General features: G+C 45.0%; 1 protein-coding gene across 2 annotated transcripts in view; it reads left to right on the forward strand.

The window, feature by feature from the left end:
• PARP14 (poly(ADP-ribose) polymerase family member 14) overlaps positions 1-17,479 on the forward strand; it is a 189,427-nt gene that overhangs the window by 30,604 nt on the left and 141,344 nt on the right. For both annotated transcript variants that reach the window (XM_063429155.1, XM_063429154.1), the window contains exons 2-3: positions 13,580-13,695; positions 14,245-14,278. In XM_063429155.1, the coding sequence (XP_063285225.1) occupies positions 13,580-13,695; positions 14,245-14,278 (150 nt within the window). The remainder of the gene's footprint in view (positions 1-13,579; positions 13,696-14,244; positions 14,279-17,479) is intronic.

Consider the following 17,479-nt stretch of genomic DNA (forward strand, 5'->3'; position numbering starts at 1 on the left):
TGTTTGTACCTGCAGGATCCATTGGCCCTGTCGTAATGTCAGGATCGGGACAGGGATCCAACACGCAGAGTACAAAGAGTGGAAAGGTACGTATACCGGGCCTTAGAATGGCCGGACTAACGTACCGAGAGTAAAGAATAGTCAGAGGCAAGCCGAGGTCGAGGGAACGAGAAGACAGATAAGCGAGAGACAAGCCGGGTCAAGGGATAACAGAGAAACAGGGTAGTACAACGAGCCGAGTCAAAACCAAAAGAGCAAACTAGAATACCAGAGCACTGAGTGACTAGACAAGCTAGAACCACGACAGGGCAATGAGCTGAAGTAAGGAGTAAGCTTAAATACCCTGGTTCTGGATGGAAATCACGCCTCTGAAAAGTACCGATTGGATATCGGACACTTGAGTGACAGATTGCTCGTGCTAGCGTCATGACGTCACGTATTGAGCGTCCTGCTAGAAAAGGACGTGGATTCCTCGCGGCCGGTGTTTAAGTGACTGGATGAACCGCGAGGAACGGAGGAGACAGCTCGCCTGGACGGATACACCACCAAGTCTCTACCTCCCTTAGAGGTAGAGGCCTCAGGTACCCTGACACTGAGCCCCGGACAATAGTGCAGGCTCCTTATATAGGCACATAACTCCTCCCATATTAAGCTCCACCCGCACATTCTCTTGACCAATCATTACAAATAAGAATTAACTTCCTGCTTGACCGCATGGCTTGTCCAGCACAATGGAGGAGGGGAATACTACATCCGGTATTCTTGCACATGCTCCGTACACTACTGATCGTATCTTGCCACGTGCAACCAACTGATCGATACGTCAGCATATGCACGTACACATACCACGTGGTAATCTCGGCCTACTAAATTTATTTTTAAAACATTTGTATTTGGAGTATGCTGATTCGGAAAATGTACATATGTGCCAGTACTGTCAGATTCTGCTTAACCCTCAAAACGAAGTGTCATCTCGTTTTGGGGGAATTGGATTGTATGCTGACTGCCAGGAGTGTAAACCTTTCGTATGTTTTTCCTGTTCAGCTGTTTCCAGAATTCGTGTAGTTTGCAGTTCATGAGATTGGTGCTTACAGTAGCTGCCTGTGCATCTGGAAAGGGGAATATCGCCTAAACGGTTTTTAACCTCGGGTAAACGAAACGGTCCGTTACAATAACTATTTCCTGGAACAGCCACTGACCATTCTTAGGGACACTTCTCCAAATATAATTAGGGATTATTTTAGTTTAAGTGACTAAATAATCTAAATTTTCTGAAAGACAGGAGGTGAATATTTGCTTTACTTTCTTTACTGAAGACAGGAGGCTTCATATTTGCTGTTTTAACGCATGGAGAGTAAATGGAAATAAACATGAGATGCAAGTTCGGAAATATAAGGTACGGAAAGTGGATTCTCGTGATCAATCCGTAGAAGATAGAACGTCTGAAAGAGACCTCCTGGGCACCAAGGTAGAGGACACAGACGCACATGCACCGACTGGGCACCAAAAGAAGCTTCAATGCTTGCAAGAAATCATCTAATACAACGAGTAATCATGTGACAATACACAGGGTTATGAGGACAAATATATAATACAAACAGAGGTCCCAATTGAGCCCGAAGAGGGGAGATTAGAGTGACATATCGCTGTAAGCAACGAGCAACACAAAGAGAAGGTCTATCCGGAAAGTAAGGGTAAAAAAAAAAAAAAACGGAGGTGGAAAGAACCTTTGTGCAACCAACAAAGGAAACATTAACACACTCAGGGTGAACGCAATATGGTGGCAGTCAAAGTTTGGTTGAGAGTTGGTGCAAGGAAAGTTCCAAATTAGGAGGCAATGCTTCCAGGAATAACAAAACCTGAGAAACATCCCAGAATTAGGTGTATTGAGGGAGCTGAGGGTCGAGAAAGACATACCCTGTAACAACCTGCAAACAGAAGGATGTTTCCCAACCGGAAATGCGTCAATCGGGATATGAGCTGCCAAAATAGCAGAATGAAGAATGTTTATGGTATGGTAAGACTTTCCTTTGTCAAAAGGGGAAGATAGGAAGTCCATAATTTTCACCAAAGTAGTTTGAAAAGGGATCAATATCCCTTTCCAAACACCAGCTAACCCAGAAACGCCATGCTGAAAGGTATGCTCTACGAGTTCCGGGGGCCCATGAATCCCAGAGGAGTCCTCGAGACGAGTCAGAAAGTCCTGAGACATACTAGGATCCCCTGAAATCGTCCAGGCCACGAGTCGAAGACTACCTTGAATGGTGAGATGATGGAAGTCCCCTGAAGGATCTTGAAGGAGATTGTGAGGTACCAGGAGAAGCAGAAGGTAATCTGCAGACATTTCTAGGAGATTGGGATACAAAGGCTAGGCCCTCAAGAGAGGAGTTAGTAAGAGGATCTTGACTCCCAAGAACCCTGAGATGATAAAGAGTTCAAGAGACCATTAAAAAGGGTAGAAAGGCATAAGCCACTGTCGAATGTTGCCACTGTCACTGTAAGAATGCGTTGACAGCTTGTGACATCGGATCTGGTAGCCAACTGAAAAACGGCATCGGCCTGACGATTCAGTCTGGAAGAAAACTGGTTCAGAGTGCGAGGCCTGCAAAGTAGATGTAGATGATTGAAAAATGCCTGGAAACAGGTGCCAATCGCTGGCATGTGTCCAGTGACGGGAGAACCAGTCTGCCACGAGATTATCCAGTCCTGAAAGGTATTCTGCTCAAAGGGAGAGGTTCCTGTCCAGACAGAACTGATAAAGTTCTCTCGTAAGGTCTGACAGGAGCTTTGATCGAGAACCCCCTATACAATTGACTTTCAGACAGTGGAAACGTTGTCCATTCTGAGAACCAAAGGACAGTTGTAGGCGTCTTTGGTGAAGCTGTAAATCACAAAGGAAGCTGCCATCAGTTCGAGGCAATTGATGTGCAACGTGTGTTCCGATTGTGTCCAGAGTTCACCTGTGGAGAGGTCGGAGCAGGTAGCCCCCAAACCCAGGAGGCTGGTGTCTGACTCCAGGATAAAATTGGGTTGCTACCTGAATATAGCTTTCCCGTTCCAAGCTTCGGTCTTGTGGAGCCACCAATCTAGCTCTAGTCAGAACTTGTCGGTAAGAAAATTGGTTGGTCGTATGACCTGAATCTGTGAAGATAATATGTCTTTAGACATTGTATGGCGCTGTAGTGTAAAGGGCCTGGGGAAATGACTGAATGGAGACTGAAAGTAGTCCTATGATTAGAGCTAAATCGCAAAGATAAACTTGCTGAGGGGACAGCAGCTTCCGAAAAACCTTTTTGATGGATTTTAGCTTTGAAGACAGGAGTAGAAGAAACAAAAGGACGGAGTAGATCTGAAGACCCAGGGAAAAAATTGTCTGAGATCGGATCAGAGAAGATTTATTGAAATCATTACAAATTTGAAGTTCTGAAGGAGAGATTTGGTAATTTCTGTATGTTTTTGAAATGTGAAGAGCTCTTGAGCCATAATTAGGATGTCTTCTAGATAGACTATTCATCTGATACCTTGGGACTGAAGAAGAGCCTTAACTAGTTTCATCAACTTGGGGAAACAGCAAGGGGTGGAAGAGAGACCAAAAAGGAGGCAAGTGAGTTGCCAGAGATCTTGTTGCCAGAGGAATTGTAGAAAGGGGCGGTGGGAGAATGCCACCGGAACTGTTTAAGCTAAATCGTTTCTTAAATCGAAGCGGGAGAAGGTCTCGAAGCATGTGTATGCCTTCCATTTAAAATTTTCCATTTTAATTTAAGTTTCTTAAATTGGTGTAGGGCGAAATTTGTTGGATTTCTTTTGGACTGAGAAACCTGGGTGTGAATGGAGAATGTTTGATCGCACCCTGAGATTGCAGAGTTCTGAGTGTAAAATGGCTGTGATAGATCCTCTGTCTGTGAAGTTGTCTGTGATATGGGCGGGTATCACCCGAGTTTCAAGGTTCAGTGGGATGACGCCTATAGCTTGTGAAGGCAGTCCTGCCGGTAGGTCGGCCTCTATGCCAGAAAAAGGATGAGAGCAGCCCAGTCTGTTGCAGGGATGATTGAGCTTTATTAAGAGAGGTAAAAACAAACATGTCTGCTGAGATCTCTCATGAATTGATCACCAAACAATAGGCCATTAGCCTCTGTACCAAGTTCTTTAGAACTTAAATTTGCCAATTATGCGTCAATCTTGTTTAACCCCTTAGTGACCAGGCCATTTTTCAATTTTATTACCGTTAAGGACCAGGGCTCTTTTTACATTTCTGCAGTGGTTGTGTTTAGATGTAATTTGCCTCTTACACATTTACTGTACCCACACATATTATATACCATTTGTCTCGCTATTAAATGTTCATTCTAAAGATACCATTATTTTTATATATCATATAATTTACTAGAATAAAAAAAGTAAAATATGATAAAAAACAAACAAAAAAAAAAAACACAGCTGGCCATCATGCACCCATGTCCCAGTTGGAACATGTCTGAAGCCGGCCAATGTAATTCACCTCCGTCAAACTGTATGTTTTTGAAAAGTACACACCCTAGGGCATTTCACATGGTGGCATTTCAACACTTTACATGCACTAATTCTACCACCAGTCTCTGTCAAACGTTTTTGTGGTGTTATTTTTCACTCACACATTCTACTTTGGGCATAGAGTCTAAGCTCCTGTTAGGTGTTACTGCCAAAGGACACCCCAATATGTACTCGGCATCATCTCCCGAGTACAGCGATACCACCCATGCATACGTTTGTTGGGTTCACTGGGGGGTGCAAAGCAAAATGTCTGATATGCGTTTTTCACATTTTACATATCTTGTTTGCCTATCTTCCTTTTGAGGGCCTTATCAGATATCCCAATGTATTTTCTTGACATGAGCGTGCATATATTTGAAAAGTTTACACCCCACAGTAGTTGAAGAACGTGTGGGGAGGTAACTGTTCAATCCTCAATTTTACACACGCACACCGCTTTTTGACTGTGATTTAGGAGAGCGCGTTGTTGGTTATTGCAAGAAAACACCCCGGGTTGTTTTATGCGAGGCCTCCTAAGGACACCCATGCCCCCCATGCATAGGTCTGCCAGGATTTTGGGAAGGTACGGTTACAATTGTATGACTTGCCATTTGAGTTGAAATTGAGAGTATGTCTTCTGATAGGCCTATCTTTAGCTTGGGGCTTATCACATACCCCAGTTTTATATATTGCCACAAAAGGGTACATACTTGAAACGTAGACACCCCGAGGTATTGCAGGTATGTGGAGTGCTTTGATGCAACTTTTTTTTAGCCAGACAAAAGATAAAAAAAGTTGAAGAACGTGTGTGGAGGTAACTGTTCAATCCTCAATTTTACACACGCACACCGCTTTTTGACTGCGATTTAGGAGAGCCCGTTGTTGGTTATTGCAAGAAAACACCCCGGGTTGTTTTCTGCGAGGCCTCCTAAGGACACCCATGCCCCCCATGCACGGGGTAAATGTAAGAAGGTGCACATCCTTCTTGCCTCTGTACTTAACTGCCAACAGCTCCTCTTGGCGCAGAGCTGAGGTCTCCCCCCTCCGTAGCCGGGTGCGTGCAAGTTGTCCTGGGAAACCTGTGCTGTTCTTTTTAATTGTGCCGCAAGCTACTGTATCAAAACAGTACAGTAGCTTGAACAAAGGGACACTTGTATAAAAATTGTCAGTATACAAGTGGTACCCTTTGTTCATCAGGGGGAATATCAGGTCCCAGACAATCTTGCCACTGGTTTCCATATGTTCTGGGCAACCTGGAGGGTCAAGGTGGCTATCCTTTCCCTCGTACACCCGGAAGGCCTGAGTATACCCAGTCTCGCTATCACAGAGCTTATACATCTTTACACCATACCTAGAGCGCTTGGAAGGAACATACTGCTTGAATCCCAGCCTTCCCTTATACTTCATCAGGGATTCATCCACGCATATATTCCTTCCAGGTGTATAAGCCTCTGCAAACCTGGCAGCAAAGTGGGTAATCAGGGGGCGGATTTTATACAGCCTGTCAAACTGGGGATGCTCCCTAGGGGGACACAGGCTGTTGTCGCTGAAGTGCATGAAATGCAGAATCATTTCCTACCTCTTCCTCGACATACATTGGGAGTAAATGGGGGTAGAGCAGATGGGGCTACTGCTCCAGTAGGAGCGGATGGAGGGCTTCTTTATGATGCCCATCAGCATAGTCAATGCCCAGAATCTTTTAAATTCTGGCACATCGATGGGGGCCCATTGCTGCTTTGCCAAAAAAGAGTCCGGATTTGTAGCTCGGAATTGATGGGCATATAAATTAGTTTGGGCGACAATGTTCCCCAATACATCATCGCCCAGAAACACCTCCATATACTGCTGAGGGCTAAATCCTGTGACATCCAAATTAATGCCAGGATTTGCAGTAAAGCATGGGATGTCTGGCCTCTGGTTATGAGGCACTACCCACTCCTCAGCAGTTCTGCCAGCTGGAGCAGCACGTCTCCTTCTGGCAGGGAGACTAGCAGGCACAGATACAACATCACCAGATACATCACTAGCAGTAGACACTGTATCGAGTGATGATGTATCTGAGCACCTGGCAGGGTCAAAATCAGGGTCAGAGTCTGACATAGACGCGCCAGACTCTAGCGCAAGGGTGGCATATGACTGCTCAGCGCGGGTTGACTTCCGTGACCCGTGTGCCATGATCACAATTACTTTACTTAGTGACCTGTCACAAAAAAAAAAAAAAATAACCCCTGAAAAAATGAACAGACAGCAAAATAAGTGATGCTGTGCAAGAGCATGTGATCTGTATAGTGATCACTGGCAGGACAGGGGTTAATCGTTCTGAAAAGAGCTTTTGGGTCTCAAATAAGATCACAAAAAAATGAACCCCTAAAAAAAAAAAGGCACAAACAGCAGAAAAGTGCTGCTGTGCAAGAGCCAGTGATTATAGTGATCACTGGCAAGACAGGGGTTAATGGCTCGGAAAAGAGCCTTTGGGTCTCAAGATTTTACAAATCCCTACCTATAAATACCTAAATCTCTCTAGCTAAAGCACAGATCTCTCTCCCTCTCTCACTAAAACACAAGTGAAGAGAGGGAGGCAGATCCACACTAATCAGAGAAATGGGGAACACACTTGGGATGAAATTGCTAATGGGGCAAGCTGGGATTGGATGACCCCAGCCTGCCCCTTATGATACGGCATGCTAGGGACGCCCCCAGAAGCCCCATGATTCACTGCCTTTAGAAAAAAAAGGGGGGGGGGAGTTAATATTGATCATTTTATTTATTTGATATTTATTTTGTTATATATATTATTATATATGCACTGAGTGCCAGGACCCCTCAAGGCACTCATCACATGCAGTACATCACTGCTATACTATCAGAGCTTCCAGAGCTCAAAATAGGTGCAGACGTACCAGGTACGTCCAAGGTCATTATGGACTGTTTTCTGCCAGACGTACCTGATACGTCCGCGGTCGGGAAGGGGTTAAGACGGCTTTGCGTTGTTCAGCTGAAACGGCTACATTAGCATTGCCAAGTAAACATAAGGCCCTCTGTGTCCATTCTCTTACCAAATGTGGATCCAAGGTACCGTCTGTTAGAGCTGTTATCAGCAAGTATAAAGATTTGTATAATGGGGCCAGAGATGTCAAGCAGATTGCCGTGAACTGCTTTTAGACCCTGTTCAAGGCCTTTGCGGGGTCTTTACCCAACTTGCTTAGGTGATCAGGAGAGGATCAAATTCAGGTGTGAGTGCCACCTCTGGGTATTGTGATGTGGACATTCTGCTCTCAGCTTATTCCAAATCTTCTTTTCAAGCGACTTGTGGAGCCACATTTTCTTCAGAATTGCGCTATATGGTCGGATGGGACCCACTCAGCTGAGCGGGGATGTTTAATGATCCTGGGATCGAATATGGGTTGGCCACTAGCATCTAGTGGCCAGGTAGACTGATGCTGGGCTTTGGAGGGATTACTTGTGTTAGAGGCTTGGTAAACCAAGACCGATTAACAAAATTCTCCTTGACATAAGGAATATTAGCGGGCAGCGCATCAGTGGGGATTTGTCATCAGAATACCCCCCGCAGTACTCATCCATGACTTGTAGGTCATAGTGGGATGTGGAACCCTCTAGGGGATCAATTATCTGTTGGCTAGAGGAGGTGTGTGACAACCTCGGATATTTAGCCTGGTGCCTTGCCTTTACTGGCTGAGGCACTGTTGCCCTTCCAGGGATGTTTGTGGTCAGATCCATTATGTGAATCCTCCGTCAGATATGAAAGGGGGTCACCCTTTGTGAATAATTGGGGGGTCACCCAATGTTAAAAGGGGATCACCCATTGAAATAAATCTTGGGGGTTACCCAAGTAAAGCATATGGAGGTTACCCAAAGATGCAGCAGTAAATGGGGGTCACCCATTTAATATATTATATATGTAAGGAATAATTGACAACAGGGCGTTGAATTATTAGAAAAATAATGCACACCCGAGGTGGTAATGCGGTCACAACGTGTTTGTCAAGTTTTTGTCATTAAAACGCTCTTTTATGTAGGACTTATTTCTTACGCATCAATTCCCATGCCTTTGTTGTTAATTCCAAAACGTAATTTAAGAGTTAGTAAAGGAGATTTGAGCCACTGATAGCAGACTAATGCAGTTATTAGTGCAGTTATTAGAGAGACAGAGATAGGTTGCAATAATGAGACAGAAAAGCATGTGCGTCAATATTACATTTATTTATTAAATCATTAGTTTTAATTAATTTGTTAATGTTATTTTTCTATTATTGACAGTAGGCTGTAACGAAAACCCGTGCAGCAGGACTATCTATTTATGTATATTCAGTTCAATTTTCTATTGATTATAGATAGGACTATATACTTTATTTATTCTTATTAAACTGCACATTTCCATTGATTGTGAAGTTAGACATCGAAAATGGCAGATCAAGCGCAGGGGGCTGCATGTTAGCAGAGGTTTCTTTCTCCTGGTGATCCTTGGCTTGATTTTCGTTTGTATTTTTGTTTCCTGAGAGGACCAAGCTCCATTTCTTTCTTTCTGTAGCAGAAGGTGCCCAGTAGCTTGACTTGTGCCAGATTCAAGCATTCATCGGCCCTGTAGTATAAATATATATATATATATATAAACAAAGACGCAGTGGGTAGCTAAGTAGTGGAGAAACTTATTACTATAGCAAACAGGGGTCACCTGGTATAATAAACCCTTTAGGCAGATTAATGTTTGGATTTATTTATATGATATAGACAAAAAATAAATAAATATATAATTACACTTGAAACAGATGAATAGATAAATAGGTAGAAGCTATTTAGAATGTATTTTTAAAACTATGATTATGGAAGAGTAGTACAAAGAAATATATTTCACAAGAAAAACTCACCTTGGAACTTGGTGACTTGATGAAAATAAACTGCCGAAAAAAACAAAATGGCTGCCAGCTCTGAAGGAGGCGGCGGCCATCCGCGTCGCTGGAAAAAGGCGGGGAAAAAAGGCCAGATGGGTCGCACAATACACGCAGCAGTGAGGCCCGACTAGCAGAGCGTCAGGAAGATAAGGAAAAAAAACGCGATTAAATTAGATCATTAGGTCAGCAAAAAAAAACTAAACTGAAAGGGAGGGGAATAATTAGAGGGTAACGGGATAAAATGGATTCAGAGCCGGCGGGAGTGGAAGAAAAACCATGTGGGCAGACAAGAGATCAGCCCTGAGGGGAGAATCTATATAATGAAGTAGAAATAAAGATGTAATAACCATAATTAAGACCAAACAATACAAACAATACAATTAAAACAATGGTATGGTAAAAAAAACTGAGTTAAATATACAGCACTAAGGCCAGTGTAATTAGAACTGACTCACCTGAAGGCAAGCAGCAAAGAAAGAGGCAGTGGGAGGAGTCACACAGCCACATATTACTGTATGGTTGTCTTCTCATTGGTTTATTTTGGTTTCAATTGTTTAACTGTTTATTTGCTGCTGGGAGGATTCAGTAAAGAAAGTAAAGCAAATATTTGCCTCCTGTCTTGCCATAAAATGAATAGAAATCTCCCTGATCAGCTGGAAATGCCGGTGTCACTGCCTGCAAATCAGAGTCTGTTCTACACAGGAAGAGCGAAACGCGCCTGCCAGAAGAATAGCGCTGTGACAGAGAGTAGGAGAACCGCCTTTAGGAGGGTTCTCCAGCTTCCTCCTGTCACTCAGTCCTCTAAATAACAGGGTTATTACTATAGGGAGAATTCAAACTGAATTTCAAATTTAAGGTTAAAGTAGCCGATCTAGACGGATAGCTGAATTAGAGAATTGTTCTATTTACTCTACTCTGAAATTCACTTTTGTAACGGATCACCTGGCACCCCAACTGGATACCTCCGCCAAAAGATGCTCCTAGCGCTTACCAATGGCCATCAGCACCGCACCAAGCACTCCACATAACACCATAAGCACTGCAGACCCCACAAACCGCCACAGCTTGGTTGGGGTCTCGCATCTCCTACCCACCCTGGACCTACGACAAGGCTCCAGGTTCCAGTGGGTGAACCTCTCTCTTTCCCCAGAGAGCGAAGCAGGAACAAGCTCTTAGAAGAGCTTAGTGATTATAGCAAGGGAGTATGAAGAGCATAGCAATCGCTTGTAGCAGATTCCCCCCAATAAGAGACAGGACTCTAGATTAAGGGTGAAGTAGAACTAAAGGTTTAATGATAGTGCTGCTTCTTTTATACAGTATTTCCCCACAAGGTTACTGCCCACGTGGACCTTGTGGGGCACAGGACATGAAACTCACAAACCAATACAAAACAGAGTTTTACATTTGAACACTTCCTGTTACTGTACACAAACCCTCCCCTCTGTCTGTGATACAATTAATAACACAATGGACTAACTCAATTACCACAGGCAGAAAACACACACTTTTACCCAAAACACCCCAAAACACTGCATACTCCCACATATATACATCCATGGATAGCCCTGATCTGGGTGAACAACATATCCAAAAATCACCCAGTTCAGAGCAGGGGTTCAAATGTTTTGTGGAAGTCACATTTGACCGACTGCAAGCATGTCTGGAGAAGGTAAAGTTCAGAATTTGAGTTCCATGAACTCGACGACCAAGCACAGCTGAACGTGTTCGACTGAATTCAAATGGGCGCAGCCACGTGTTCGTATGTCGAATGGCGACCACTTCCACTACTTCAGCACTTCGGCTGTGTCCGAAGTGCCATTTCAAAAGTACAGATCCTTTCTCACAGGATTTAAAGGGGCAGAAGAAGTGTATTAAAACCCCATAAGCCCAAATAGGGTTTTTAAACGGCAATACCCCCCAGGGGCCATAGTCACAGGGCAAGAAGCGGGCAAGCAGGCCCCTTCAAAAGCTCATGGCAAACTCCCTTAAAAAGGGGAGTTTGTTACAACCTTGAATTCTCACGTTGGTGAATATCCCTGTAAGTCTCTCTGCATAGCGGTTCATGCTGAGAATTTAGGGAGGGACACATCTTTAAAGGACCACTATAGTGCCAGGAAAACACTAATGTTTATAGGTCCCCCCCCCACCCTCATGGACCCCCTCCCGCCTCTAGGGGGAGGAAGGGGTTAAAGGTTTACCTTTCTCCAGCGCCGGGCTCCCTCTTGCCGCGCGTATTCAGCCAGTCTCATAGGAAAGCATTCTCAATGCTTTACTATGGACGCTGGCGTCTTCTAACTGTGAAAATCACAGTGAGAAGCGCGGAAGCGCCTCTAGCAGCTGTCAATTATTTGAATAATTTTTTATTATTATTATTTTTATTATTATTTTTTTCAATTTAATTATTATTATTTTGTATTTTATTTAATTTTTTTTCGTCCCCCCTCCCTGCTTGATACCTGGCAGGGAGGGGGGCTCTCACTCCCTGGTGGTCCAGTGGCATTGGCAGATCAGTGGGGGGGAGGGGGAGGGGGGGCTGCAGAGCCATTCACATTGCCATAATACAGACAGGGGGCTGTGGGGGCTGCAGAGCATTTACTTACCTCTCCTGCAGCTCCTGTCAGCTCCCTTCTCCTCCGCGCCGGTCCGTTCAGCTCCTCTGTCAGCTCACACTGTAAGTCTCGCGAGAGCCGCACTATGACCCCGCGGCTCTCGCGAGATTTACAGTGTGAGCTGACAGAGGTGCTGAACGGACCGGCGCGGAGGAGAAGGGAGCTGACAGGAGCTGCAGGAGAGGTAAGTAAATGCTCTGCAGCCCCCACAGCCCCCTGTCTGTATTATGGCAATGTGAAATTTATGTTAAAGATTTAAAAATTGACTCCGCAATCCGGTGAAGTTAGGGCACACGTTGTCCTCCAGACAGCCACTAGAGAGACTTCCGGAGTGTTAGGTGACTATTGGTCGCCCTCCTGCTATGCTGGATGTCCAGAGTCACCCAAAACCCCATAGGACAGCATTGTATACTGCTTTCCCAAGTGGAAATGCTAAAGCAACCTGAAGAATAATCGCAATAGTTTAAAACAACTATGCCACCGGCCTTGTCAGCGGGTCTCAAGACTATAGAAGGGTCCTTGGCTAACCCTGATATAAGTTTGTGTTGTGCTTTAGAGATGTTACTGTGTTGTATACGGTGCTCTGAAAAAAGTTGGTCAGATTCTGTCTTCATAGCTGTCAAAAAGGTTTTAATTGTTGAAGTTTGTAGATTCTGATGTTGTTTTTGTGTCTTATCAAAGAATTCCTTTAATCTAAGGGTGCGTCCAAATTTGAACAGTTCAATTTCCCATTGGAACTTGTTCGGTGGAGTAGTGGGTATACCTGATCCATTTCCTGGTCAGATAGTTGTCTGTCTGATAGATTGAATACTGGCGTTAATGACGTATCAGGGGTTTCCCTTTTGGACCAGTGTAAGTGTCCTTTCTGGCCCCTTCTGGTGTTGCCCCGCTTGCGTTTTGAACCCTGCTCCTGGTTATGGTGCCTGGTGTCTCCATTGCTATGGCTTCCGTTTTTTAATAAACGTACTGGCCTTGAAGTTTGTGTATTGTCATTTTCAGAACCAGATTCTCCTGATGTTACATCAATAGTGGTTATATTGGGCTTCTGTATTCTTCTGCGGGGTCTTCTTGGTCGAAAACGACACTCGCCTGTCAGCCATTTTTTATACTTGATGTTCCTTGTAATCAAGTTGAACTCGTTCTTGTTTTTGACGCTTAAATTTAATGAGGTGATTTTTGTAATTTAAGGTTTCCTCTGCCAACTTTAATTTTAAAGTTGTGTACTCAGTAGTATAGCATGCTGATTTTCTAGTTCCATGATTTTTCTCCGAATATCAATTAGATCTTCTTTGACATCTTTTATTATTATAAGCATGAGGTCCATTGAGCATTTATTTAGGACCGACGTCCAGTCCTTACATATATAAAACAGATGAGTTGTTTCAGATGGCTGTGTTAGTGTTTCAGGAGAAGACAGTGCTTCTTGTGGGCTGTTTCTTTAATTTCACATTTTTATTAATTTCTTTAATTACACATTTTGGAGTTTGCTTTCCTTGCTTTGTATTTTAGATGATTAGATTGGTTTATTTATCGGTTTTATTTGTCTCCCAGTACGAGAACAGGTGCTGCAGAAGACGAACCATGAGGTCACAATATCAGGCATAACATTGAAGTTAAAGGTCCAGCGAGCGGACGCCGTGAGCAGGGCTGAGCAGGAAATTAATGCTGTTAGTACAACGTAATAATGTCTTGTTTTCAATAACGATGGGTTATTTGTAGAATTCTGTGCTATTTGAGAGCAGGTCAATACATATCTCACCCTCCCTGTACCTGGTCTCAACATCCATGATCAGACCAACATGTCCAGGACACAACTCCCCGCTATGTCCATCTCTATCTAAACCCTACTGGGGCTCCATGGAGACACCATTTAGTTACAGGTTGCAGAATGTAGGCCATCTGTCAGGTACCTCACAGAGAACGAGGGCTGATGCAGAGACTGTTTTAGTGAGCATTCCCCAGAGCCAACCCAAAATGAGATCTGGGCCAGGTCTAGGTGTCGTGTAATAATTACTGTGCCCAGCCTGGCGATGAGGGTCGTAGGGTGTAGAGGTGATTATTAATCTAAGTTCCAAGCTATATATACAGAAATAAGATGTGTTCTTATGGTTATCAAGATATAATTCCTATGATAACGTTGTACGTATATTTACACTATATTCCATTTTGTGTATATTTTACCTTATATTCTATATCTTTATCTTCTTGTTTTATAGGATGCTATATCGACTGACAATATTCAAATCCCAGGTAATCTTCCATCAGGTTATATCCAATACAATGTCCTATGTAACCTGTCACAATCAACTAGTTAATTATTGCTTTGCTGTAAAAGTTCACTTACCCTCTTCCTTCTCATTGTCAATCATTGTCTCCTTTCATGTCACTGTGTATCGCTTTCCCCTCACCTGTCACTGTGTATCGTTCTCCCCTCACATGTCGCTGTGTATCGTTCTCCCCCCACCTGTCGCTGTGTGTCGCTCTCCGTCACCTGTCGCTGTGTGTCGCTCTCCGTCACCTGTCGCTGTGTGTCGCTCTCCCCTCACCTGTCACTGTGTGTCGCTCTCCCCTCACCTGTCACTGTGTGTCGCTCTCCCCTCACCTGTCACTGTGTGTCACTCTCCCCTCACCTGTCACCGTGTGTCGCTCTTCCCTCACCTGTCACTGTGTGTCGCTGTCCCCTCACCTTTCACTCTGTGCCATTCTCCCCTCAACTGTCACTGTGTGCCGTTCTCCCCTCACCTGTCACTGTGTGTCGCTCTCCCCTCACCTGTCACTGTGTGCCGTTCTCTCCTCACCTGTCACGGTGCGCCGTTCTCCCCTCACCTGTCATGGTGCGCCGTTCTCCCCTCACCTGTCACAGTGCGCCGTTCTCCCCTCACCTGTCATGGTGCGCCGTTCTCCCCTCACCTGTCACGGTGCGCCGTTCTCCCCTCACCTGTCACGGTGCGCCGTTCTCCCCTCACCTGTCACGGTGCGCCGTTCTCCCCTCACCTGTCACGGTGCACCGTTCTCCCCTCACCTGTCACTGAGTGTCGCTCTCCCCTCACCTGTCACTGTGTGTCGCTCTCCCCTCACCTGTCACTGTGTGTCGCTCTCCCCTCACCTGTCACTGTGTGTCGTTCTCTCCTCACCTGTCACTGTGTGTCGTTCTCCCCTCACCTGTCACTGTGTGTCGCTCTCCCCTCACCTGTCACTCTGTGCCGTTCTCTCCTCACCTGTCACGGTGCGCCGCTCTCCCCTCACCTGTCACTGTGTGTTGCTCTCCCCTCACCTGTCACTGTGTGTCGTTCTCCCCTCACCTGTCACTGTGTGCCGTTCTCCCCTCACCTGTCACTGTGTGCCATTCTCCCCTCACCTGTCACTGTGTGCCGCTCTCCCCTCACCTGTCACTGTGTGTCGCTCTCCCTTCACCTGTCACTGTGCGCTGTTCTCTCCTCACCTGTCACTGTGCGCTGTTCTCTCCTCACCTGTCACTGTTCGCTGTTCTCTCCTCACCTGTCACTGTGTGCCGTTCTCCCCTCACCTGTCACTGTGTGCCGTTCTCCCCTCACCTGTCACTGTGTGTCTCTCTCCCCTCACCTGTCACTGTGCGCTGTTCTCTCCTCACCTGTCACTGTGCGCTTTTCTCTCCTCACCTGTCACTGTGCGCTGTTCTCTCCTCACCTGTCACTGTTCGCTGTTCTCTCCTCACCTGTCACTGTGTGCCGTTCTCCCCTCACCTGTCACTGTGTGCCGTTCTCCCCTCACCATTCACTGTGTGCCGTTCTCCCCTCACCTGTCACTGTGTGCCGTTCTCCCCTCACCTGTCACTGTGTGCCGTTCTGTGGGGATATTTATGGGATAATAATAGTGAACAGAGAGAATTTCCCACTATTTAAATTCTCAGATCCCAAAGAACGTATCGTGTAAGTGAAATGTATACCATATAAATAAAATCACAAATTGTTTATAAAAATAGATACAATTTCTTTTTAACAATTTAAATAATAATAATAATGAGTAACATGCATGTTATACTGGAATTTCAGTATAATATGAATATGCAATACAATATGGTAATATAAACTTCCACTGGTTAATACAGTATAGAATCTACAACATAGCTGTTAAGAAGATTTATGACTGTCTTTCACAGAGACAAAGAAAAAGTTTCACAGAGAGAACAGAGTGTAGCGTGAAGTCGTAAAAGCTTTAGCTGACAGTTAGAATAACCCTTTCAATGCTGGCTAGACCTCCTCTAGGCATTTAAGATTTATTCTTATGTAATTTTAAATAAAATAACATTTAAACCAGTCATTAGTCATTTCCTGGAACCATCCAATAAGAATCTACATGTTCTATAAGCAGAATTTTATTAATTTGCCTAAACAGATATTTAATCTTATTTTATAGCAAATCAATACAGCTGGATAAATGTCACGATATGCTAACATGTGATATTAATCACATAAATATATGATTAATCTTCTCCACCTGCAGAATGGAAAGTTTAATATATATTTCTTAGTTAATTAAGATTTCTAAATATCGAGGGGCGTGGCCTGAACGCTGAAGCGGATGGTCGCACTGCACTAGCGCTCCGCTCCAAGATTAGCCCGACAAGCGACTAAACCCAGCAACTGAACAGTTACAAACTGCCTCACTCACCCCATCAACATGGCGCAACTGAAGGGTAAGAAAAACCCTGAACGGGGGGACAAGTCCGGCTTCTTTGCGGCACGTTCAGCGCCAAACAAAGCCCAGAGCCAGCACGAGGCTGACCAAGATGGCGGCGGAGACGACACCCTCCCCCTGCAACACTCACCTGACTCAGGGAATCTCCCTGTCACACAAGACATTCTGAAAGCATGTCTAGACGAAATGTCAGAAAAACTGCTAAACAACATCCAAGCTTCGGTTAAAGCGCTCAGCAAGGACATCCAGGACCTGGGGGAAAGAACTGCCCACGTGGAGAACCGCATGGGCGAATCTGCAGAGGCCCACAATGATCTGGCGGACCACGTCCAAGCCCTGGAAAAGCAGCTCACCTCCGCCCAACTCAAGCTCTCTGATCTTGAAGACAGATCACGGCGGCAAAACCTGAGGGTAAGAGGAATACCGGAATCCGTTTTGCAAGCTGACTTACCTGAGTTCCTGACAGGATTTTTCAAGAGCCTTGTACCAGATATACCGACAGATATGTTTCCCCTAGATCGTGCTCACCGTGTGGCCAAATCGAAGTTTCTACCTGCGGACGCGGCGAGAGACACGCTAACTCACCTACACTATTATCATGTCAAAGAGGCCATACTGAAGGCAGCTAGAAACCGCACGCACCTTCCAGCGCAATATAATCAGCTCCAACTCTATGCGGACCTATCGGCAGCCACCTTACAACGGCGCAGGGACTTCACAGAGATCACTGGTACTCTGCGGGAACACAAGATCCCCTATAAATGGGGGCACCCG

Source organism: Pelobates fuscus, chromosome 8, assembly GCF_036172605.1.
Source record: "Pelobates fuscus isolate aPelFus1 chromosome 8, aPelFus1.pri, whole genome shotgun sequence".
NCBI lineage: Eukaryota > Metazoa > Chordata > Amphibia > Anura > Pelobatidae > Pelobates > Pelobates fuscus.